Genomic DNA, 25,188 nt, shown 5'->3' with positions numbered 1-25,188 from the left:
ACCTGAAATGAAAAAGATTTCAAATGCATGGAGGCCTGAAGATGAACCAAAGTGAAGGCACTGACACCGAATCCAGGTACCTCACTATCTAACACAAAAGAGCTCCTCTTGGTCTCTTGCAGTGGGCCCTCAAGGAAACATCCCCTATTCCTCAGCATTCGCAGTTAACAGCTCTCTCTTAGGGTGTGCCTGCGCAGATTATGTCCCATTAGGCTGCGATTCGTGGCCCAGGCTGGCCTCTCTGTGGCCACCCGCAGTTCAGCTGTGTTGGGTCCATGTTTAGCCCTCGATTGCAGCACTTGTGCTGTACAGATCAGTGCGGCGCTGGGAGGAGATGGGGATCTGCTGACGCACCTCTGACAGGTACTGCAGGTCTAGCAAAACATTCCGGAAAACGCATAAACAACTGCTATAATACTAATGTGACACATAAACAACTACCCTAATATCATCACAGAGAAAGAAAGATAGTGACAGGCTTGAATAACCGTTTACGCTATTTTGACCAAGCAGTACAACCATACAATGTATGTTTTTATCATGTCTCTTCAGAGGGAAGAGGTATGAGGTAAACATGCATTCTTGCATGTCAAATAAACTGTCCTGCTTCTGAATCTTGTCATGCCTGCCGTGCAGAAATATTGAGCAATAAGGCTTCTGTTGCCTCCAGCTAGCAGGCCTATGAACTCGATCCCCCGCCCATATCCATTTTATAAAGACTGGGTCTAGAGGAGCTGAGACAGTTGTTTCTTTGTGGATTAAAAAATAATAAATCAACAAATCGGATGAATAATCATCAACATGAGAGCCCTGTAGTGGCAGCTGTACTCACCGATATCGGCATACACCACAGCCTCCTCTGGTCCAGCCTTCGTTATCACCTCCCCCCTGCCATCACAAACAGACCAGGCACACACAGACATGACACACTGCAAGCCTATGCCACATGCAATACAATGTACACCAGAGACACATTTGGCTGGCATGCTCTTCTATGTGTGATCACCTGAACACAACCAACAGCCCTACTGTGTCTGATGCAAATGCATCTATACTGTTCACACCACCATCTCCACATGGAAACTGGCAGTAATCTCTTGACCCACAGCAAGGCAGGGGTTTTTGACTTCAATTCACAGAGGGGGGGATGGACAAACAAATACAGACCAAGGGTTGACAACAGTGCTGTGGCCCCAGGCCACGTAAGAGGCCGTTTCGTCTCGAGCTGGGGAGGCTGTAGCCACATACACCTGGTTGTCAACTGCCCTGAGAGACGGAGAGAGAGAAAGAGAGAGCAAGCCAGTGAGTCACTGGGGAAAGACGGTAAACAGTCAGAGTTCTGAGGGAGAATGCTGTACACAACTCAAAATAATTACTAAGATCTGAACACTAACAGGAGACCATATAATCACTGTTTTCTGAATTCCATACATTTTTATGCCTTATTATTTATTTGAATAAAATGCTGTTATTATGACTTCGTATTCACTCTGTATTTCTGTGCTAGTGGAAAGTTTTGGACACTGACCTTCCCCTCTGCAGAAGTTCCCAGTGGGCTGGCCCAGTGGTCATGTTGAAGGCTCCAGGATAAACCAACAGCTGACAGCCTAGGATAAGCGGGGGGGGAGAGAGGGGATACAATCCTCACTTAAACTCTCCCAACAAAATGTACCTTATTTTCACTGTGCAAGAGCATGGTTTGAAGTATATCAAAAGTTAATCTTGCAGAATCCATCTATTTACACCATAAGCACTATTATATACTGTAGACGAATAACTTTCACAGTGTTCCACAAACACCTTAGCAATATCCCTGTTGTTCACAGGTAAAAGTACATTGCTGCCATTCTCTGACTCCACTCACCTCTCTTTGTGTATATTTGTGCCAGCTCAGCAAAGCGCATGTCGTAGCATATCCCAACACCTACTTTACAGAAGGCTAAGGAGGACATCACAGAAAACAAAAACACATGGTCACTTATTCAGCAGATCACAGACTCAAACACACTTGCTGAGGGATAACAGTTAACATTTTTGACAGGCTTGTCTTCCACTGCAGTTAGGCAAAGAACCTGGAAAGAAAAGTGACAGATGAAGACAGTTCTCCATCACTCACGGGTGTCAAATACAGAGAAGTTGCTTCCTGGACTGAGTGTCTCTGACTCCTGGAAGCGGATTTTCCCAGGCACATCAATGTCAAAAAGATGGATCTACAGAGGAAAAAGACAGGGAATGATGAAGGACAACACTGTAGAACCACAATGTATGACAGTCCTTCCCTTTTCATTCACCTTTATAATTGTTCAAATATTTACATCTGATATTGTAGAACACGTCGGTTTGGTACAGCTTCAGGCATCCAGTCATGCAAATAAAGCCTGTTCATATCTGTGTGTATGTGTTCATACTGACGGCATGCCCTGAACATGTACCCACCTTTCTGTGTTTGAGCAGAAGGGTGCCGTCTGGGCCGAAGACTGGGCAGGTGTTGTACAGCTTTCCCCCGTCCTCCTCTGGGATGGATCCTGCCACACGCCAAACATGCCTCACACACTATAGAGAGTCTGCCACAGACTGCCCAAAGAAACACGCCTCACACACAGCCCAGAGGAATATTCACACACTGCCCAGAGCAATGCACTATCATGCTTTTCTTTGGGTTTTAACCTCTTGTTCGCCCTGTCAGTCATGCCGTGACATTAGAACACTGCGGAGAACAGGTGTGCCTCCCGGGGACTCACCTCCCACTAGGTATACGGCGTTCTCCTTTGCAGCTTCCGACAGTACTTGAGTAGATGGCCCTGGGATCTTCTCAGCATATTCCGCAAAAAAGTTAGTCCCATAGGGGGAGTTAAAGCATTCCTAGGATGCAACAACAATAAGAGACCTGGGTATGCAATATGAAGCAAAAGCAACACAAACTGTTAAGCATTTACTATAGCTTAAATCCTTTAAAGGCTAATGTACCCATAGCAAATTATACCCAGGGAGAGTGTTTGGCTGGACATAACAAGAATTTATTAATCATCTTAGTCAGGACCACTGGTGTGTCTGACTGAACATGTTCCCTTTAGATCATTTTCAGATACTCCCTCCCAGAAAGCACAAAATTTTATTTCAAGTTTCAGTTACAGAAGTACTTTGTATTGATAAATATCAAGTGAACTAGGCAACAAGATTATTTTTCACAGAACATCAGGTCGCCCTTTATCATTAGTGATTTGTGAAAAACCTGGTTTGTCCATTGTGCCTGATAAATGCAATGCCAAAGATCCCCACAACTCAGCCTTAGAAATAAGCACACAACCAACCATCTAGCTACATAATGAGGGAATGGTACTCACAGGCAGGACCACGACCTTTGCCCCCTGACCTGCTGCTTCCTTCACCAGTTTCTGTGCTCTGCTCAAGTTGTCTGCCTTCACCTTAGTCACATGGAGTTGCACGACGGCCAGACGGAACTCTGTGCCAAAAAGCAGACCTGTAAACACTGCAACTGTAGAAAATTCTGCACATTTTCGACTATTTTAGACACAGTACTGTTTTAGACATCTCGCTATTTTAGAACACAGACAAAATGGTCATTTCAAAACCGTGCACGACGGACAATGACAAATGCTCAGAGTCACACTGTTAAAATGGAATCCAAAAATCAGTTTTAGCTGAGTGTCAGCTTGTACATGCATGGTATTTGAAGGACTGCACATAGTCATCCAGTTGCAGGGGTCACTGACCACGTAAAACATTGACGACCATGCACTTGTTACTGGGTGGATGCGCGCAAGAGCGAGGAATGATCCTGGCACTGTCTATGCAGATGACGTCAAAATAACTACATTTAGTCGCACTAAGAAACCCGTTTTGTATTGTTTTGTGTACACAAGTCTTAAGTAACTTCACGACCATGAGTAAATATAGTCTTTCAAAGAAACCAGAGCATGTTGCGTACAAAGTGTGTCCGACAGCAAAGTGTGAATTGGAAACGATAGCATTTGATACAAGTAATATTTCATATTTCTGCCATTATAATTAACTTGCACACGTACTACAGCAAGTTGAATCAAGCGGTTACATTTATTTGACATTAAGAAGGACAGTATGAGAAATCATACATGGATAGACTACAAAGTTAACCGTTACTTCCAAAGTCTAACCTGGAAAAAATGCAGTGCTGAATTCTAGCAAGGTAGAGTGTGGGTAGCTCTACCAAAAGCTAACTAGAAACCTAGTTAGACCTGCTAGCTACGGTACAAAACAGAATGTTTAAAGAACAAATTAATATGACCTTTATGCTCATACCTATACATGCATGTGATTTATGTACTGCAATGATACTTGAAAGAACAGGAATAATGGACTTACTCGACATTGCCTTTGCTAAAGCAGCCATAACACTCATGGACATGCCCGTGTGCAACTTGTCAGCTGTGCAAAGTCTACATAAATGAACTGAGCTTTAAAAAACATGGATGGCTCTTCTCAATCATTGATCCCCGCACATTAGCCTATCCATGCATATACGGATGAGTGATTCAGCACGATTTTTTATGTAGCTGGTCGCGTTCAAAATACGACGTAATGTCACTCTACTTCCGCTTTCCGTGGAGAAAATTTCAAAACAAAAGCCTTTCTGGGTTGCACAGAGTTACTCGAGTTTGAAGTAACTGAAGTATTGTCCGTTCAAATCGCACCCAATTTTTCAGACATATGGCATATTTTCACTGTTAATGTTAAGAAGTAATCTGTCGAGTGCATTTGTCACAAAAATGTCATCCCTTCTTGGGTGTGGGAATGAGCAAGCTGATCCAGTTGGATAGAGGAAACTCACTGTCCAAGCCATTTCCTACGACATTCTACTCTGACAATACTCCAGATACTGTATCCTCAAAAGCTGTTTATTCCTCCTCCGAGCCAGTAGCCATCTAAGCTAAGTAACATTCAAAGTCACTTGAGTATACCATGGTCAGTTGTGAATTAACATGTCACAAAACGGATGATGAACCCGTTTAACCAATAACTAAAATTCTTCCTAAAACATACTCAATAATGATTTTAAAGCTCAGGCTATCATCTGCATTTATCATCTTCTTCGTCATGCTCACAGTCCATTCATAGTAGTGGTTGTACTGTATGATACACAATCACAATTATTTATAACAGATTCATTTGCATATCAAGCTTTTGATCTGAATATCTATGTTTTGACTTGTTTCAACCACAAAGGCAACTGTTTTCCTCTATTTTCCTGTAATCTTTCTTTCTCCTCACAATAAAATGAGGTGGATAATATAATTATAATAATGTAGTTTTTGTAAACAAAATGATAGTAAGGCACTCTATCAGTGAGAAAAGATAGTAGGTTTGTGAGCAGTATATATGCATATTATCTTAACTAAGAAATACATATTTGGCCTTGACATGGTTGGTCTACATCTGAAAAATACTGTCTTCATTGATTTGGGAAAAATATTTAGGGACCCCACCATAAAACTCTTGCATCACCCAGTGGAGTACTGACCCCCATTTCAAAAAAGGCTTATGTAGACCTGTTTTCCATTTTTTAAAACATACATACCTGTATTCCAGTTGAAATCACACAGAAAATGCAAGGTTTGGTCCATTTGTAAATTTATTAAAACAGGATTACAAAAAATAACAGTACAGTAAGGTGCATTTAACCGAAAACAAAATGTACAAGTAACTTTAAAAAGCTAAGGGATTTCAGTAAGATCTGTTTGAAAATATTTTCAATATGTTTTGAAAGAGGAAAAAAAAAAACATTTAAAGGATGCTACTCGAGTGCCTGCTTACACCTTCCTATGACTTGGCTCACATACTGTAGGGGATTGATTGACACCGTGGGTAATATTTTCTTTGAAATACCAGTGAATGAGTGCAACTGAAAGCAAAGCACTGATACTCACAATTTACTACTGACATTCAGGGGGAATTCAAATTCAGATGGTTTGCTGAGCATTACAAATAAACTAAATTAGGAAAGCAGTGGAGAGCAGCTAAAGGTGTGGACACCTTGGATAGTCAAAATAACCAAGAATGCGCCTTTTAGTTTTACATTTTATTTTCTGTGCAATTTTTATTAATTATTGATGAAACCACAGATAGCCAGAACCAATTATCCCATGTGACACGGGAGCACACCACCTTTAGTTTTGTTCAGAATTTGAGTTTTACAGTTTACGAACTGGAGACCTCTTCCAATTGGTTAATTCAATACAATAAAAGGGGAAATGATTGGAGCTTTGGTGACTTAAAAAGGCGAGTAGGCAGTTTGTCAGGAAATACATGACATAAGACCCTTGAAAGGGTGAATTCAGTCTGTCTCCTTTTATATGTGCCCTTGTACTTAGGGTCATTATTTAACCAGAAACAGGTTACCAAGTACTGTCCCCTGCATACTTTACTCCCTGTGCACTTTTTCAAAGCAAAGTTTGTCATTATTTTTGAAGTTTACATTATATACAACAGATACTTATAAAGTTTAACCAATCTTTGTCTCCATTTCAAGGTTAAGGCTAGAAGCTGAAAACAAATTTCAAGGGCAAGTATCAAAATATTAACAGTTTTAACTTTAACATTAACTAGTGAACACAAGAATGTAAATACTTTTGTGTACATCACCTCACCAGATCTGGTGTAAGGTTTAGTATTTCTTGAATAAGTACATGAGTACATAACCAATCTTCCAAGGAATCCCTTCTGACGACAGAGTCAACACCAGCGCAATGCCATTTGCAATGTATTACGCATCATGACATCTATAAAACCTGCACTGCATGAAGACTCCACTATGTGGAGCAAACACCACCCCTGTTTAAGTCTGTGACCATAATATTAAGACTTTCTGAGTCAGAAAAGAAGGAACTCAGCCTCTCTCTACAAATACTCTGTCTGAAATACCTGTCCACACTCTCACAATACATATATATTGTCACATCTGCCATTTAACATTTACACATGGCAAGATAATTATGGGATGCTTAAATAAAAGCAGATAAAAATAGTCAATAGCTGACCTTCCACTCTGAGTTAAAGAAACCGCTCTGTCATCGTTCAGTCCTACATGTGCTTGCTACTGAAAAAGCAGCATTCAGGAGATACGTTAACACCTTTCCAAGTTAAGGCTAGTGGCAGGTCCCCAAAAAAGGTCAAGCAGTAATCATATCCCACATCTCTGAAATGTGCTGTCTTTTCAAGATTTCAAAAACTTCAAACGGCATGAAGAAAAATGATCAGGAGCGTAGACATCTGTCAGGACTCCACAGCTCTTCAGTTGTCAAGTCCAGTCATATGCTGACAGACATAGAGGTGGTGGTTAATAATCAATACTGCAGGTCTTCCATTTGTCTGAGGACAGGGAGAAGCTCTACGACAGCCACTTCCCCCATTGACACGGTCCCCTCTGCAGTTCCTCAATCTGCCAGTGGGGGAGCTGTTGTCCATATGGCCACTATGAGCTTTCAAGAGCATCCAGCACCTTCATGATCTGCTGCTTGATGGCCTTGGTGGCATCACCTGCATTTGGTATCAGATACCTGAGAGAAAGGAAAGAGTTATGTAGCACAAGGAAAACTTCACATGCTCAGAAACTTTACTGTACAGACTTTAACAGTCCAGAAAATTTGCTGTACAAGTTTAAACAAAAAGGTTTTTTTTTACCCATGTTAGTGTCAAAACACAAGTTTTTTTGTTAATATATACATATACACACATACATATAATTTTTATTTATTTATTTACTATTTACTAATTACTTAACTCTTATTATTATTACTCTCCCCTGATGTCAATCAATACACCTATTGCCTCCCTCTCCCCTGGTGTCAGATGGCCTTGTTACCTCTCCACTGCCAGGACCTCCACGCCTGCTGTGTTGTTGCTGCCGAACTTGAAGGTGATGAGCTCTGGGTGTTTCTTTTTGGAGGTGATCTTCACCACGGAGTTGAGTGCCTGTCGGGACTGGATGTAGGCAAAGCCTTTCCGCGAGGCGATCTCTCGCAGACAGTACATGTGGGTGGCTGTGATCAGGAGGTGACTGTAAAGGGGGTAAATGGACATGACACAGGAAACAATGCCAACTCAACCAGCCAAGGAAGGATGTTTGGCAGTGTGGTGTTATCATTAGGAAACTGGACTTGTAACAACAGGATTACAGGTTCAAATTCCTTGAGCCAGGTACTCAAACAGATCACATGCAACATTTCCTTGGTAAATAATAAATTAATATAAAAAGACAGGATTTCAGACATTACCGCTGTAATCTCTTCCACCTAGTCTAACTATCAATCCAAAACCTAACAGCACCTACAGGCAAGTGGTGCTCTGGATCAGGCCGTCTTTCTCTCTATGGCACCAAGGCCTAAAATCACATCCCCTCTTCGTGACCCTGAAAATGAGAGAACTATGTGTCTGTCTGACCTGGGGAACATGTGCCCCGTCTCCTTCACTTCATTGCACGGCACATGATGCTTGACATCTGGCTTGCTGATCCAGGTCTGGATGTTGACAATCTCCTTGCGGTCATCATCAGACATGGATGAGCTGTCGATCTCATCTGGAGAGACACACATTTTTGTATCAGACTATCAACACAGTTACAGTCAGGGTTACTGGGGAAAAAGCAGGTGAATGTCAACAAGATAACTGGCAGTATGCTGTAATCCTTGATAGCAACTTAGCAAAAAAAAAAAAAGACTTCAAATAACACAAGCTACATACTTTGTGACACTACCTTCAAAGTTTTTAAAGTATGCATCTCGTCAAGAGTGAGAATACCAACCTCCTCTCACCAGAGTACGGGCTGAAGGATACATTTTAGCTGTCTGGAATCCCTTGTGTCAGCTGGCTGATTTACAGATGTCTGCAATGTCCAATCAGACCCTATCCCTGTTTTTTACCTGACAAAAGCCTCTAACATTCTTTGAGCTAAATGATCATGGAGTAGTCTGTGTTTACCTGTGTCATACTCCTCCTCATCCCCGATGCTGAACACAGGTTTGACACCCCTGTATGGCTTCCCCACCCGGTCACTACTGCTTATGTGCCTGCAGAGGGTGAGAGGGTCACAACAAAATATTCTCATTAACCAGCTGCATTCCACACTCAGAAACACGCTGACCTCCATCAGAGCTGTTTCACTAGAACAAGAGAGAGAAAGACAGCTAGGTTATCCGGGAACAGGAAAATGGATTAACGAGAAGGGACTGCTAACAGAAAACAGAAAACCTCTGGAAACTATGTTAGAGTTAACGGGATGTTGTGAACCCGGTGGCGGTCTGAATTTTAGCATTGTGGCAATGCAGCAGTGGACAGGGGGCATCATGTCGAAAGCAATGCAAATGCTGAAACAGATGACACTGATGATCATCCATAGCCTGTTTATAACAGCAAAACTATTGTACAGGCAGTTCTTGGGCTTCTTCAAGCAGACAGGTGGGAGGCTCCAGACTGCACTGGACAGCTCCGGTGACTAGCTGTGCCCACAGGCTCTGAGACAAACGCTGACGGGTGAGTCGCGAAGCGCGAGCTGTCAGAAGGTACAAAGTGAACAGTGAGAGGCTGTGTTAGTGAGGACGAGAAAGGCAATGATGAGCTGGTGGCACCGAGACTCTGGGGAAACTCTTGTTAGCTACGCCACATCTGTCTAAGCAGTGGCCAGTGCGTGAGAGAGAGGGTTTCTCACAGGTGTGAATGGATGCACAAACATATGAATGTGCAATCTGGGTTGTAAACGTGTGTTAGGATCATGAGACCCTAAGTTTCCCCTCCCAGAGGCTCCTGGCCAGACTGCTGTTTGGGATCCCCAGGTTAGCAGTGCCACCTTGTGGGCATGAGGTGAGCATGCGCTGGGCCCTGGCCTTCATGCTGCAGGAGACAGACATACGCTGGGTAACTCTTACCGATCCGGAATCACCTTCTCTGGCCAGGGCAGAGTGAAAGACATTCTATCATGAAATAAGGTACAAGTCATGACGCGGGGAGTGGCGTACACACAAAGGATATTGTCAATACAGTAAATATAATATAGGCGCAAAACAACAGTGGAACTGTTGAAATAAAACTGTACAAAGTATTTATAATTAAGGAAAATATATAATTGTGTAATCTGCATGAAAAGATGTAACAAGAATGTATAAAATTATCAATTAAAATAACAAACCTAAACAAAATGGGGAAACTTTATGCAAATCAAATATACATTACAAATAACAATACTTAAAAATAAGTATAATGGTGCAAAAATAAAAATATGCATTATAGGGACGTTATGTTGCCTTTTTGGGTTACATTATTTGGGATAAAATGAATTGTATGGCAGACATAGATTGTTGAAAAGCTCCTGGTGTGGTTTGGTCAGGGGCAAGACTTACTTGTCCACTGGAGCAGATGTGTTCTCAATAAAGCTGATCACCTTCTCCTTCACGTTCACCGATTTGGACTTGAGGGCAAAGGTCATCTTGTTAACCAGGGACTTCACTCCTTTGCTGTCCCCGGGGCCATTCACACCCTCTCCCTGCAGGCCAGAGGACAGGTGCAGGGTGAGGGTATAAGGTACTGTGAGACCTTCACAAACCTTCAGGAAGTGAGAGGATTCATTCTATTCATTCTACATTACGCTGCCTGGGCATGTCATAATTGTATAAAGTACACACTCTGACCAAGATCAATATTCACACTTCTTCTTATGGAAGTCCCACTTTCGGGTGTTGCCATATTTATTCAGTCAGAGACACCAGTGAGAGGTTCAGAGGCTGAGAGGGGGTAAACAAGCACAAACAAACAGCGGATTTCCCCAGGAAGGGTTCAATGAGTTTTCCATACAGCCGTGGAAATGTGTTGTGATGAGAACTTTTGTACTTCTTAGTGTTGGATTAGGACTGGTAATACATTCAGCTTAAGATGAAAACAATCAACATACAAGAGTTTATCAGAAAGGGCCCAAAAAACGGAGAATTCCTCCAAAGCCACATTGTGGAAGCAGACATTGGACACAGAGCATTTTGTGCCAAGTTGCTCTCCTGTTTGTGCAGGTTGCCTACAGTTTTTGTTATCCTGCAACCTCCATCAGTCAAACAATGCCTGTGCACTTACATCACGGGGGCTGCCGTGAGAGCCAGAGGTGCTGACGATCCAGTGCACGTACACATTGTCTGGGCCTTCCACGTTAATGTCAGCCAGGTGCTGCTGCAGTGCTAGAACATACACATACAAACACAGTGTTTTAGTCATGCTACTGTTTCACAGGCCATGAAAGATGAAAGAGTTGGTTGGCTTACATTTACTTACCCATAAAACCACCCTTTGCAATGCTGACATACTCCTTGTTTTTCTGTAAGAGAAAACCAGGACATCCACATTCAGTAGAGGCTGAAGGTAAGAATACAGCGACATTAACACTGATGTTTAACCAGGTATGGATAATACAGTGCTGTTAACTGTCAATTATCCATCATTTACAGAACTGTCCAGAGCTTTTGACTAACAAGAACTTGTATTATTAAGACAAATAAGACAGGTGAGGAGGTTCCTGTTTTTCAATTTGCACTCATTAGGAGCTATGGATCTGCCTGAAAGTTGTATAATATCTGAAGCCTGCAGATGTCTCTCTCATGCTCTTTAGTAAAAGTGCAAGCTTGTGTGCATGCATGCATGGTACCCTCTTCTACTTATAATCCACACTCAGCTTCCTCTGATTCAACCACTTCCCCTCTCTGGTCATGAATGTGCCCTAACCTGCAGGAAGCACAACTCATTCAGGTAAATGCCACCCCACCACCCACATGTGCTCTCTGACCTGCAGGAAGTGCGCCAGCACCATGTTCATGTACATGTCTTCCTCCTCACGTCCGCTGCCCATGAAGCACAGGTGCTCCCCGCTGGCAACGGAGCCCGACTCCAGGGAATGCTTCTGCGCCTCCAGCAGGGACTTCACCGACAAGGCGAACTCAGAGGGGTTGTGCAGCATCTGCGACAGGCACACAGACACACGGAGGCGAGTCGCTGAAACGGTGCAGGCATACAAGCTGTGACCCACAGGCCCACTGCCAACACCCCCCCCCCCCCCCCCCCCGCCCCCCCCGCTGTGCACGGGGCAGGTCCTCACCAAGTCAGAGTCCAGATGGAAAGCGGTGGAGAGGTGGCCAGCGTTGTACTGCTCTGCCGGGCGGCAGTCCACCACAAAGAACCGAACCCCCTCCTGCAAACAGCCAATGAGACAGCAGATGAATACCATGAATACCATTCAGCTGTTTTTCATAACTACTATATGGTGTCAGGTATTATTCTTCCATTCATTATAAATCAATCCACACTGTCCATTCCAGCCCTCTAACATATGCTGCTCCTTTCCATTCTATACAATTCCATTCCCTGCCCCAGCCCATGGTCAGCTCACCGGCTGTAGCTGATTGGCCTGCAGGATTTCAGGGACAGACACAGGCAGACACAGCACCTGGCTTAAATCCATGTCCTCCTCCTTTAGAGCCACCAGACTACTGCCAAACAAGTTCTGGTTCTCCTGTAGACAAAGTCATCAGGACACAAAGGAGATACACAGATGGGTCAGGTTATAGCACGCTCCACCATATATCAAATCATAGTATTACTGAGTGCTATACATACAATGCTTCAAGTTTATTGCTAGAAAATACTAGAGATATGAAATTGCACCCAATTCAATAAATGCAAGTTTGAGTATTTTGTTAAGCTTACATTTCTAAGCTGTGTAAATTTTTTCAGTGCCCTTTTTTTTGCTTCTGTGTCATACTACTGGTGCTGTTGTGGTTGGATAAATTACTGTACCTTCTTTAGTGACAGTGGAGTCTTGCTGTAGTAGTACTGTGCCAGGGAGAATAGGTCCTCTATGTCCTCAGTTTCCAGAAGAGTTGGAGAGCTCTCCAGCATCTCTGTATCACACACGCATACACATACAGAGAGAGGATGAGACAGCTACTTTAGACACACCACTTGAGAAAGAATGAGAAGTACACAGGATGGAAAAGATGGAAAACCAGGACACTCACTGATAATATCTTCTTTACTGTCCCCTTCTTCTTGGGAAAGAATGGAATCTCTGGAGGAGTGGGGAGTAAGATTAAAAGACTTTACTTCTTCACAAAAACAAAAACCCTGAAAACGTTACATTATTATTACATTATTGCAAAGCAGACATTCTTATCTAGAGGGACTTCTATAGCTTACAATTTCACATCCGTTTATACAGCTGGATATTTATTGACCAAGCATATAATAGCAGTGTCCCACTGAGACAATCATACAGCAGGCTTGCTACTACACCACACTTCTGCCCCATAATACACTGCTCAATATGACAGCCCTGTATGGTCTGTGTGCCGGTCCAGAAACCTACTTGGCATTTACAAGCATGATGAGCATGAGGAAGAAGATGAGGAAGGGGTCGGCCTGCTGAAGGTAGATGTCCCACACAGCCTGGGTGACCTCTGGGCTGCAGTGACAGGCGAACATGCTGCCCAACTGGGGGATGCCAGTGTGAGGGACACAAAGACACAGAGACCTCAGTTTAGCACACAAACACTAACAAAGGTCCTCTTTCTTGTGTATGTAACAATGGAGACAACCGTCACATTAATATCTTATTTTCTGAGATGCTAACTCCTTCTAGGGGTTTTGATCAAAATGTCACACGAACTCTCTTGTAACATCAATGCTCTTTGTCCAATGCATTACATCAGGGATCTTTGAGATGTACTACAATGTATACTTTTCAGTTTTCCAAAATATTACAGTTCAAAGACACTCCTTTCAATTGAGATTTTCTTTTGGTATGTTCTTAAGTTATTAGATTTCCAGTTGATATTATACCTACGTATTTGATTGGCTGCAGTTTATAAATAGTGACATCAAATGTCTGTATAGCACTTTTGTGAGGGGCAGGGGACAGTCACCCATCTGATGGCGTAGGAGTCGGGGGTGACCTTCTTGGTGTCCAGGAAGGAGCAGAGTTCTGGTTCATGGTACTGCAGCAGCAGTCTAAAGAGATGGAAGGGCTGGCCCTTTGCAACACAGTCCCTGTGGAACCAACAACACACAAAAGACAAGCATGCACACACATGCAAATACACACACATAACACACAGACACACAGACACAGACACACACACACACACACACACACACACAAACGGCCAGGATAAGGAACCTCAACATTATGTGTGTGGATATTACACTGTGTTTGTGTATGGCATGTGCGTACTTGTACAATGACAGCTTACCTGGGGATATATTTGTTCATGATAGCGTAGAAGCAGTTGTAGAGGTCACTGCGTGGCAGCTGCAGACCCAGCAGGGGTTTAAGCAGGTCTGGCCAGCTGAGCTCTGGAGTGAAGGTGATGTTTCGGGACTTGCAGTAGAAGGTGATGACCGACTCCACGTCAGCCACCATGCCTGCCTCATTCTCCTCCGGTATCTTCAGCTGGTCTGGGCACAGCAACAATATCATGGTAAGAGGTGACAGATTCACTGAACACCAACTGTCCACAACCCCACTGTAACTCATAGACCGAGAACTACTGTCACACAGAAGGACTTCTGGTGAATAGGAACTGTTTAAACATTACACACAGTCTGACGGTAATGGATGGTACAAGCATTGATGATAGGCAGGCTTCCCAGGATTAAGTATTTATCAGTAATTTTACAAAACACCAAAAAGCAGCAAGGAAAGGGAAAGGAAAAAGGAAAAATTCACATCAAATAAAAACCTCAACACAGCTACAGTGACAATTGAGAAATTAAGTTTATTATCATTACATTACATTGGGTCTTACTTCATGAGTATGTTATAAAATGTATAATAAACTTAAATGAACTGGATTACCAGTCATTCATACTGTCCACTATTATTTTTTTTACAGAATGCAGACTCAAAGTCTGCACAGCAAACTGAGGGGAATGTTCCCATTCTGTGAATAGATTTTGCACTGCAAGATTTGCAGAGACAAACAGCAACTCAAACTGAATTTCTGGCCTTTTATGAAATCAGACAACTGAATCTGAAAAACACCCAGGGGTGAGTTTCAGAGTCTACAACCGAGTCACGTCTAGGAAGGATGATAGTACAGGATATGAAAGCAGCAGAGCTTCCACACGATCTGGTGAGTCTGGAATTTGCTCTGAGGAAATTCCTGAAGACGTGCTCCTAAGTGCATGCTGGATCCGGGTGATGTTGGTGTCTGAAGAGAAAGTATTGTTTTATCTCAGCTTGGGAGTTTCTCAAGGAATTGGTTAAGGGTGTATGTAATTACACATGATAGATTGGAACTACTTAGTTTGTGTGGAGGATAATCTATAATTTTAGGAACAGAAATCATTGTATTTTAAGTGTACAAATGTAAATTAACTTGTACTGCAAAAACACACAATGTTTTATCTTCTCCATCTGCAAATATAATTAATAATGGTGTAATTTACAGATTCGGGTACGTGATAAAGTGATTTGCTCCCTTGATGTCAAACATTTGATGGATACTCTTGTATAATTTGCATCATAAAAAGCGTTTAGTTTGGCACAGGAATATGCCATGAATTTTCAAACTGATAGTTATATGTTGGTGTTCAGCTATCTCATTCTGACAATAAGTGTCTATAAAAACCTGAAATATAACTGCCCATTTTATCTTTAAAAACAGAAATAAATTTTCTAGCATGCTTAATGATCTGCATAATTAAAAATCTACAATTGTTCTGTATAATTCACCTTTGCAACGGAAAAAAAAAAACATGGTGGCCTTTTCCCTAGGCAGAGTATCACATTCATTCCCCCTAAAACCTGTTCTGCTGGGAAATAATGTGGCTTACTGTTACAGCTCTGTGCTGTAAACCAGAATCCATTAGGGCCTTCATATTGCAGAGGAAAATGGCAAAGCTGTTTTTTATTTAAACATGCTCTTCAGCACTGTACAAGACCAAATCAATATATTGCTTTCTCACTACCCCTCACTCTCCCTTTCTCTTTCTCTCAGCAGGGCTGCACAAATTTAGCCCTGCCGTACCTCCAGCACAGCATCACTGAAGCATATTGCCTTTACTCTAGGCATCGGGCTGCATCAGTCTAGGCCCCCTGCAGGAGAGAAAATGGCTTCTTGCACGAATTTTCACTCTAAGATTCAGTCCATTCAGAGCGAGAAATGGAACAGCAACAAACTCTGTGTGTGGTGTCTAGTTTATTTCAGTGGGTCGGGGATCACAAATGCATTCTTGGACTCAAAGTGAGCTTGTTATTTCTGTAGCAACTGTTTCACTATGAACACAACACTGTCACCCCTTGTCAGCTCTCAGGATCCAGGCTTATCCTTACTTTTCCAAGTATGAGACAGGGGGCAACGGACACTTTATTATTAGGTTTAAGCCACAGGCGGCACAAGCCAATTGTTCTTGGCTTGGCTATTTTTAGGCTTCTAAGCTGTACCGGGTGGCAGGCTATTGTTCTTGCTCGTGATGCTTTTTTCATGTTTCTCTGGCTGCCAAAACTACGTAACAATGCTAACCAGATTTCATCAAGTTCAGCCTCCTTTACCAGAGCAGGCTATGATGATTATAATGTTGAATTATTAGAATTCATCACAGATATGTCAAGAATCACAATGAGGTATGAAAACATTAACGGTCACATAATTAGTTTTCTTAAAAGCCCTCACTATTAAATGCATCAGATGAACTAAGACTATTTTAATGCTTACCTTTTCTACATAGATAACATAACAGTAAAAATTATGAAAATATTTTGTCAGCTACATTCTCTGCATAAAGGGGAACCCAACAGCTGCTGTTCTTCTCTTATTGGTTTTGACTTGTATAAGTGATGGCAAAGCAGCATGTGAGAGACATGTCTGTAAATTTAACTTCTATTCCACTTGACTGCCGCAGCTCCATGGCATGAACAGACTGCCTGTGTTTAGGCAAACTGGCCCCAGCAGCCACTGAGAGTACTGGTTGAACAAACATTTTTCAGATTCACAGGATCTATGGTCATGTCCGTAATCCTGAAAAGACAGTAAATCATGATGGAAGACTGTTGTGCTGCATATCAAAGCTTAAACCAATTAGTGCCATCTCGGTGTGGATACTGGTTCGTTATAAGTGTCTGTCAAGATTTCAATAAAACATCCATTTAAATTGAATTGCTGTGAGCATTTTGCAATGATGTAGGCTTTACAATGGCCTTACATTCCATTCTCAATGTCAATGGGCTTTTCAGCTGAGGGCATTCTCACCAGAAGCAAGTGTGCTGATGAAGGCTTTTTGTGACACGACAGTGCAAATAGTCTGTGACCTGGCCCAGTCATTCAGAACTGCGGCATCTTGTATTTCTGCCAAGCATGCAACTCTTGGCAGCATTTCCCTTCCCAGCAATTCTCCAATTTGTCATGCTTTGTGGTCATAGTAGTGCATAAAATCATTTTCTGTTGCTATAGGTGTCACATGGTTTGTCAGCCACCTTGCACATGCTGAATATACAATTTCTCCTTTTCTATTACTTAAACAACTTTCCAACTATGATTAATTCGGAAAGTTCACTTTGATATTGATTAGTAATATAACATCATATGCTGTGGTGGAAATATGACTAATTACAAAGTGGCAGTAGAGTGAAAAGTACTGCCATTCAGGTGAGTGGGACAGAGAAAGAAAAGACTCACCAATCAGCTGCTGGCATCTGTTATGAATGAGTGTCTGTTCAGGCAGGTCCAGAGCCCCGTCCCATGACGACAGACTGTCTCCCTTCCCCACCACGTTCAGCGCAATCTGTCAGATACACAGAGGCAGAGAATCATCCAGAATTCCCAGGGGAGAGCATCTGTTCCCTTCACCAGGGGAACGGGAAGATAAGGAACTACTAACCAAGAGCAAGTCCTCCTTTACCCACCCCTGTCTCAACATCTTTTCCTTACATTTCCACAGATGTGCAAAGTGGATGTTGAAACTGTCAACATTCACAGGGATTAAAATAATAATAATGCTATAAAGAATAACCACTCTTAACATAACACACTTAATCATTATAAAGTTTCATGTAAAACCGGTTCTAATCTTATGTTGAAAAAGAAGAAAAAAAAAAAGACATGACAATTTACTAGTACATATGCTAATACAATATAAAGTCTTTGTAAAACCTTGTCATACATACATAAAAAATATATGCATGAAATCATTCTTTGGTATAATGACATTCTGCTGTATTTAGGAATGCACTGGTGGCACATAATGGCTTGGTTCTGAAAACCAGGTCAACAGACTGAGGACGTTTGTTCTTTTGGAAACAGCAGCCCTGACTGTGATGTGCTTTTGGGGAAAAAGACAAAGAAAATAACGCCCCAAATAAAAACAACAGGGTCTTTCAATGGTTGGCCACCTAAGCATGGAGAGCAGCCTACATCCCTCCTCTTCTAAAAGGAAAAAACCAAATCCATGCAGAGAATTATCACCCCATTTCTAAGATTAAGTGCATTTTGCACATACACTTAAATTCGAGGTTAACACTCTAATAACACAGTTGTATGTCATTACAGTTAAGTAATAAATATTCTGGATTCAGAATATTTATTAACATTAACTGCTGCAATAAAGGTTGTCAAGTGCAACACAATCATAATAAATCATGTAACTATACTGACTGATATTCAAAAGCAGTCTATCATGACATCTGATTATTCAAATATTTTGAGAATCAGCCTATGCAAAATGTAGTTGCCTGTTATCTCCTTAAGTGAACCTAGTGTTTTCGGTGTTGATGTTTGATACTCATGGCTAAAATAAAATTTACCTTATCTTGTATCCAATGAAATATGCCAATTCATATCCCTTTGTACACCTAAGAATCCTAAATTACTGCCCCTCCTCAGGTGTGAAATGATATCTCTCTATGACAGAGGGAACTTCAGGACCCGTTTGAAAAGGGCAGCGAGAAAATTAAAGCTGGCGGCAGCCCCATTACGGGATTTCCTAACTAAGATGTTCAAGGACAGAATGATAGTGGAAAAAAAAAACTACAGATTTGAGCATCAGCGACAAGCATTTGTGTGGGCGAGGACCATACTGAGCATACTCATGGTAGCATGTGTGCAGAGAACCGTGACTGGTGCAGCTCTGCCTCTCACCTTCCATATCTTGGCCCTCTGTGAGGGCGGCAGTTCTCGGCCCTGGGTTATGCCCCTCACAGTCTCCAGGTCGCAGCTCCCCGAGTCCAAGGCTTCCGCCAGTTCCTGGTCCCTGTGTGCACATGGGAGTGACAAACACCCATCAGTGTCAACTCACGGGGACCATGGTGGGGTGAGGGGGGAGGTGTCTGATAATACTCTGCCAAAGAGAGCCAATGGGTTTACACCGTGGGCTCATTCACGACATTGCTGCTCATGATCACTGCACTTCTCCACCTCTGCAGTTAGTGATAATAAAGGTGAGGAGGTCCTATTACTCCCATCTCTACATAAGTCTAAACCGCTAATCCATCAATACATTCGAAATATGAAAAGGAATGGGTCTCATGAGATATGGCACTAATGCAGTAGCTCCTTTGAAAGTCATATACAGCACCATATTGAAGACCATTTCTCAGAGAATGTACCAAGCACTTTTAAATTGGTGTTAGTGAGGCCACTGACTTATGTGTTCTGTGCAACCAAATTATCATTCGGCATTTAGTATCATTCTAGTTCATTTAGTTCAACTAGCTGACTTTGTCTAGAAAACCTATTAAAAAAGAAATTTCAAGCTCCAATTACATTTTGTGTGACTCTAAATTTAGAAGCAGACTTTAATGTTTTAGTTAACAGGTTATACATTTATGTAAACTATTTTACAGTGCACTCAGATAACACAGTTTGTTTCATTTATGCTCTCATCAATATTCCTTTGTGTCTGTGTGTGCAAGTACAGTGAACTCCATATGTATTTGAACAATGACACATGTTGTTTTAGGTCTGTACTCCAGCACTTTGCTGATTCAAAATGACATAGTGACTATGGACTAACAGTGCTGACTGCCAGCTTTAATTTAAAGGCATTTTTATCAATATTGGACAAACCGCTTACAAATTACAGCAGGTTTTGTACATTTAAGGTACCACAACTATTTGCATGATTGGTTTCAAATCTGTTTTGAAAAGGCAGGTGTGTTTGTTTCCATCGTTAGCGCATACACAAGAGAGCTGCCAATATCCAGTCTTGATTCTAGGCTTTGCATTTGGCTTTGGAGTCTGTTGCTGGTGACTGACACCAGAAGCAGCAAAGAAGTGTTGATGCAGGTAAAGCTGGGTGCCATGAGGCTGACACACGAGACAACGATTAACCTGTACCCGAGTGAGGGAAGAGAAAAGTCTGGAGAAGTAAGAAACTGCCCACGATCTGAAGCATACTGCCTCATCTATGAAATGTGGTGGAGGTCATAATTTGGCTTGGGCGTGAATGTCTGCCCCCGGAAAATGGCTAGTTTGCTTTTTTGATGCTAATTTTTCTTTGAGGCTAATTTTTCTTCTTTGATGACGCGGCTGCTGATGGCAGCAGCAGGATGAATTCTGAAGTGTAGCAAAACATCTTGTCTGCTTCGATACAAACAAATACCTCCAAAATCAATGGATGGCACTTCATTGTGCAGCAGGACAATAACTCCAACACACTGTCATAGCAACCAAGGAGTTTTTCAAGGCCAGAAAATGCAACATTCTAGCCAAGGCAATCACCTGATTTGAATTTAACTGACCATGAATTTCACATACTCAAGCAAAGACTGAAGACAAACAGCCTCCAATATGACCAAGAAGTGAAGATGGCTAGAGTACAGGCTTGGCAGAGCATCACCAAGGAAGACACCCAGCATCTGGTGATTACAATCAGTCACAGACATCAGGCAGTCATTGAATGCAAAAGATATATGACCAAGTACTAAACATGACCACTTTATTTTACTATAATGTTAATCTGTCTAAATACTTGGTGGAGGGGGTGGCTATGTACAAAATGTGTTGTGGTGGGAGGGGGCTATGTACTAAATGTGCTGTAGTTTCAAAAAGTTCATCTGATATGAATGAATTGATATACTACAAAATTAAATCTGACAGTCTGCACTTTAACACCATGTATCATTTCAAATGCACTTTCAAATTCACTGTATATTTATCTGTCATTCATGGTGATAATGGAAACACATAACAGGTGGGGAACATTTTCATTATGGCTCAGCCTACTGGGTACAGCTTTTCATTATGGTAGAAAAGCACAAAGCAAAACAATCAAATCCAAGCAACACAGAGCAGCCATGTCCATATTTGGAATGCAACATCAGTGAGCGTATTCATGAATAATACATGACTTTAACAGCACGGATGTAAGGCACACTTCATTTTTCATCTGAGAATGTGCCCTAATCCTTTGCTGCCTTTTTCTCAGTGCCATTATGGATACAGCCATTGGTGCAACTTTAAGGGGAAAATATATTTCAAGGCTTTTTGAGAGTTGCACTGAGAATCTGTATGACTACAGGCCCCAATGTCCTCTTTCTTTTCCATCTTAGCAAGCACTTCACCTTTCAAGCACAACTGAGAAAACTAGCCTTCATTTTACAGGAAAGATGGGAGCTTGAGCATATATGTTTTTTTTTTCATTCTGTCAATGTTATTAACTACATTATAAGCCAAGGGAATGTGGTGCATGACTGTGGGCATAAATTTTATGAATTGTTAGGAAAAGCCCCTCACTATACTTAAAATGTCCAGTACTGAGTCTTTCCTTGCGGTCATACTTTCTCATTTCTCCAGAGGACTCATCAAATTCCTGACTAAGAGTCCAGCGCTGCTTGTTATGAAACATTTGTGCAGATGGCAGATGCCCCATCAGTCAGACACAAAGCTGAGGAAACTCTGCAGAACTTTGCAGGACTGCAAGCGTACGCTCAGAGCACAGACATACTCAGTAAGAAAGGGGAGAGGGGGCCTGGGGCATCATAAGCGATATGGTTCAAGCCCATCTGTCACAGCAAGTAAAAGAAACATTCTTTTCTGATGTATTTAAGGGCTCTATCACCCTCTTTCCCAAGATAGCAAGCTATCAGTCTAAATATCCCTCAATCCCATCAGTCTAAAACCCAAAGGGTTAAGAAACATATGAAACCATGAATTACCAATGAAGAACAAGCAAACATATGTCAATGGGAAATTACGTCAAATCATACAGCTCCGCATTATTAGGGGACAATGAAAAGAGTAAACTAATACATGAAAGTGGAAAACAGGCTTTACAGAGGCTGGGGTGGGGGAGGGGTTTCAACTATTGTATGCAATCAGGTCAGTATACATTACATATGTACATGTACAGACGTAGCCCGTCTTCCATTATGGCTTCATTTTCTACTACAACACCAGCCTCTCTGGGTCATTTTGGTTGCTTTGGTAATAAGAGATTGCTGACTGCTCAATATCGACTGGAGAATGAAAAAGATCAGGTTGCTTATTTGATGCAGGGCTCTTGGCAGGCTATTTTCATTTTATCTGCAGTGGTGTGCAAGGCTTGATGCACCTGACTGACAGTGCAACTATAGGGCAACTCACCAAAGCACTGAACTCCAAGACAAAATAATGCTTAAAATATTTTTCCCTCTGTATTCAATAAAAGTTTTCTGTTTTCTGTAACCACAAACACTTTGCAAATATAATACACTTAATTTTCAGAAAGATGCCTTGAGAAAAAAAGCAAGAAAAGAAAACCAGACGTGGCAGCTCAGGTCCCACAACATTGTATTTGTGCCTTTTGGATCAAGCCACAGAATACATGCTAATTTGCATATAATTAAAAAAAGAATCATCTACATAGCCTCTTCTAATTGCCACACATTATGAAAAACATATGGCTGCACACCTATTGCCATTCTTGCCAATTTAGGATTTACTTGGCTCACTTATTGGTCATAGTATTCAGATCAGCAATAACTGACGTCAAAATGTGCAAACAAAATGCCTGTTGTTTGTTGTTTGTTTTCGCAGAATTGCCAGTCTTGCTCAGTCCTGCTCCTGGAAACTCAGTTTCCTGCAGATTATTTTGAAAACGAGACAATTATCCATCTGATTCCACCAATCACCACTGAGTTCAGGCATCTGGCATCCCTCTCCATTACTAACAATTTTAATTCAATCTGTAAATTTTAGTCTGAAATTCAATAAAAACACATTTATCATCGGCATCTTTTTGTATATGTAATGGAGAAGTTTGTTTAAACACAATGTACCACCACTTAACCAGCCATTTAACTGAAGTAGCTGCATCTTAGGGTCCCTTTTCCATCACCAAGCGGTACAGCACATTCTTGAACAAAACCATAGTTCAACAAGCTAGTTAAGACTAGATGATCTAGCTACAAAATAACGGACTGTTGTGCTGTACAGTGGTATTGACTAAAGCTTGTACATCCGACCCACTGTAACACAAGTTAGTTTTGCTTGACCTTTAAATAAATGTGTCTGCCTAACTTAGGCTCCAAACAGTCCACTGCACACAAAGCAGGTCGACACAAAACAAAATCTGATGACATACAATTATACTCGCTAATAAAAGAGCCAAGTCCATTGACTGCTTAATCTTATCATCTGTGTATAACTCATAACCAGCCAGTTAATCGAGCTAGAGGCAAGATGCTATACAATGTTATAAGCAGTATCTTACAACTGGTTAGCTGTGTCTAGGGATAACCTGCGAAAACATCTGCGGAGCATATAAATCAACATGGCCACGGAAAGCTATCATAACTGACTGACGGTTAACTACCAAGCTCATTAACTGGGTACCTTGTAACCTAATAAATACATACTTAGGTAACAAGATGTTAGTACACATGCTATCAGTTTTAAAGTTGGGCAAATTTCAGTCTGACACTAACTACATTAACTAGGTAAACGCTGACTTAGCTAGTAGGTAGCTAGCCAGCTAAACATACCAAATGAGGCAAACTGATTAGCTAGATCGGACTAATTGTAGACAACTGACAAAATACTACCAGTCAGCGAAGCTGAGTTCATATGGAAGTAAAATGTGGCTAAAAACTGATAGATAGCTATCAGGCTAATGTCAAAAACTACTGTCTTTCCGATAAGATTCAAATGCAGCTAGCTTTAGCTACTTGCTTGCTGGCTTCGTAAGGATTGTACTGGCTTTGTTAGCTAGCTAGCGGCTATGCATAAGCGAGTAGTGCAGGAACAAGACAAGAAACCAGGGAGGCGACGTCGATGATGATGCGACTATCACTGCATAATCTCGCTAACACTTCGTACCCTCTCAGACACTGCCATTTTATGGCAGCTTCACACTGCTAAAACACCGTCCCCGCCAGTGCACAATCCTGCGTTTCATTGCACTTTCAGTCTTAGTCCCCACTTCTCAGGTTCCCCTTACCAGCTGCCCTGGAGTACTTCTATTCCATCCGCCATTGCTGTTGACAACATCCACGTCAAAGTTGCCGTAAATATCAGCACTGTGTCGTGATGTACGCTGAACACTTGTTGCCACTTCATTCATAATTCTCATCATGCTGGTCCTACGTTCAATGTTTTTTATGTCTACAAGTTTTCAAGCGTCCCCGACACAGTTAATATTGCGAAAACATGCAAATACGCATAAAATAAATGCTGGGTTTAGCTAGAAAACCAGAAAGACGGTACTACACACTAAAATGGCAAGACATGGATATAAAATTGATTGCTTCCGTGACATAACAGGGTTAATTGTTGGCTACTCAGAAAAGAAAGCCTGGCAATGTATTTTTCTACTGCAATCGGTAGCTGCCATTTTAGATGTTGTGTAAGAGTCATGTTGGACACATTGATGGGGCAGACATTTTCCCAAGGCAAAGTGTACCAAACTGCCCCACTGACACAGCTATCTGCTACTCAGGCAGACACCCAACAGACACAGGGCTGAAACCCATGAGACTGTTGTTGAAGATCTAATATGTAAGTAGAACTTCAGGGACAAGGACTTCAGTATTATTGATTGGCACCGATCTGAGGTCTTCTGCATTAACTTTTTAAGTATTTGAATGTGCCACAGGTGGGGCCTGAGTGGCACAGCAGAGGTACTTGTTCAAAGTGCAGACTGTGTTCCGGGGTATCATCAGTTAACAACCAGGAGCACACAGGAGCCAAACAAATT

At 41.8% G+C, this 25,188-nt stretch overlaps 2 protein-coding genes across 3 annotated transcripts; both read right to left on the bottom strand.

Moving 5' to 3' along the window:
• Window positions 1-4,479, bottom strand: nit2 (nitrilase family, member 2). The gene is made up of 10 exons (XM_036541161.1): window positions 4,363-4,479; window positions 3,345-3,463; window positions 2,742-2,862; window positions 2,437-2,525; window positions 2,117-2,210; window positions 1,865-1,939; window positions 1,529-1,607; window positions 1,168-1,266; window positions 833-888; window positions 1-374 (listed from the first exon to the last, which is right to left on the bottom strand). The coding sequence occupies exons 1-10, from the start codon at window positions 4,403-4,405 to the stop codon at window positions 280-282; spliced, it is 870 nt and encodes a 289-aa protein (XP_036397054.1). The 5' UTR covers window positions 4,406-4,479; the 3' UTR covers window positions 1-279.
• Window positions 4,480-5,625: 1,146 nt separating this feature from the next.
• On the bottom strand, window positions 5,626-24,493 carry LOC118786103 (TBC1 domain family member 23-like). Of its 2 annotated transcripts, XM_036541147.1 has the most exons (19): window positions 24,433-24,493; window positions 19,155-19,266; window positions 17,697-17,802; window positions 14,271-14,475; window positions 13,944-14,067; window positions 13,388-13,512; window positions 13,041-13,090; window positions 12,820-12,923; window positions 12,413-12,535; window positions 12,122-12,214; window positions 11,813-11,983; window positions 11,305-11,347; window positions 11,110-11,210; window positions 10,389-10,531; window positions 9,918-9,962; window positions 8,974-9,062; window positions 8,437-8,572; window positions 7,859-8,053; window positions 5,626-7,553 (listed from the first exon to the last, which is right to left on the bottom strand). In XM_036541147.1, exons 1-19 carry the CDS (start codon window positions 24,480-24,482, stop codon window positions 7,469-7,471), a joined length of 2,100 nt encoding a protein of 699 aa, XP_036397040.1. In that variant the 5' UTR covers window positions 24,483-24,493; the 3' UTR covers window positions 5,626-7,468. The 2 variants fall into 2 exon arrangements, with proteins under 2 accessions (XP_036397040.1, XP_036397042.1); XM_036541149.1 differs by lacking the exon at window positions 9,918-9,962 and having other exon boundaries at window positions 7,469-7,553.
• Between the last annotated feature and the right edge of the window lie 695 nt (window positions 24,494-25,188).

Source organism: Megalops cyprinoides, chromosome 11 (genome assembly GCF_013368585.1).
Source record: "Megalops cyprinoides isolate fMegCyp1 chromosome 11, fMegCyp1.pri, whole genome shotgun sequence".
NCBI lineage: Eukaryota > Metazoa > Chordata > Actinopteri > Elopiformes > Megalopidae > Megalops > Megalops cyprinoides.
Note: the sequence above shows the minus strand (reverse complement) of the source record. Positions and strands in the feature narration are given on the sequence as shown.

Excerpts from the sequence above, each read along its gene's own strand:
- nit2 (XM_036541161.1), bottom strand. The coding sequence starts at position 4,405 with ATGTCCATGAGTGTTATGGCTGCTTTAGCAAAGGCAATGTCGA. Across the intron at positions 2,526-2,741 it reads CGCCGTATACCTAGTGGGAG|GATCCATCCCAGAGGAGGAC; the intron begins GTGAGTCCCCGG and ends GGCGTGTGGCAG. Across the intron at positions 375-832 it reads TGTGGTGTATGCCGATATCG|ACCTGCAGTACCTGTCAGAG; the intron begins GTGAGTACAGCT and ends ATGTTTTGCTAG.
- LOC118786103 (XM_036541147.1), bottom strand. The coding sequence starts at position 24,482 with ATGTTGTCAACAGCAATGGCGGATGGAATAGAAGTACTCCAGGGCAGC. Across the intron at positions 14,068-14,270 it reads ATGAACAAATATATCCCCAG|GGACTGTGTTGCAAAGGGCC; the intron begins GTAAGCTGTCAT and ends TTGGTTCCACAG. Across the intron at positions 12,215-12,412 it reads AGGCCAATCAGCTACAGCCG|GAGGGGGTTCGGTTCTTTGT; the intron begins GTGAGCTGACCA and ends GGCTGTTTGCAG.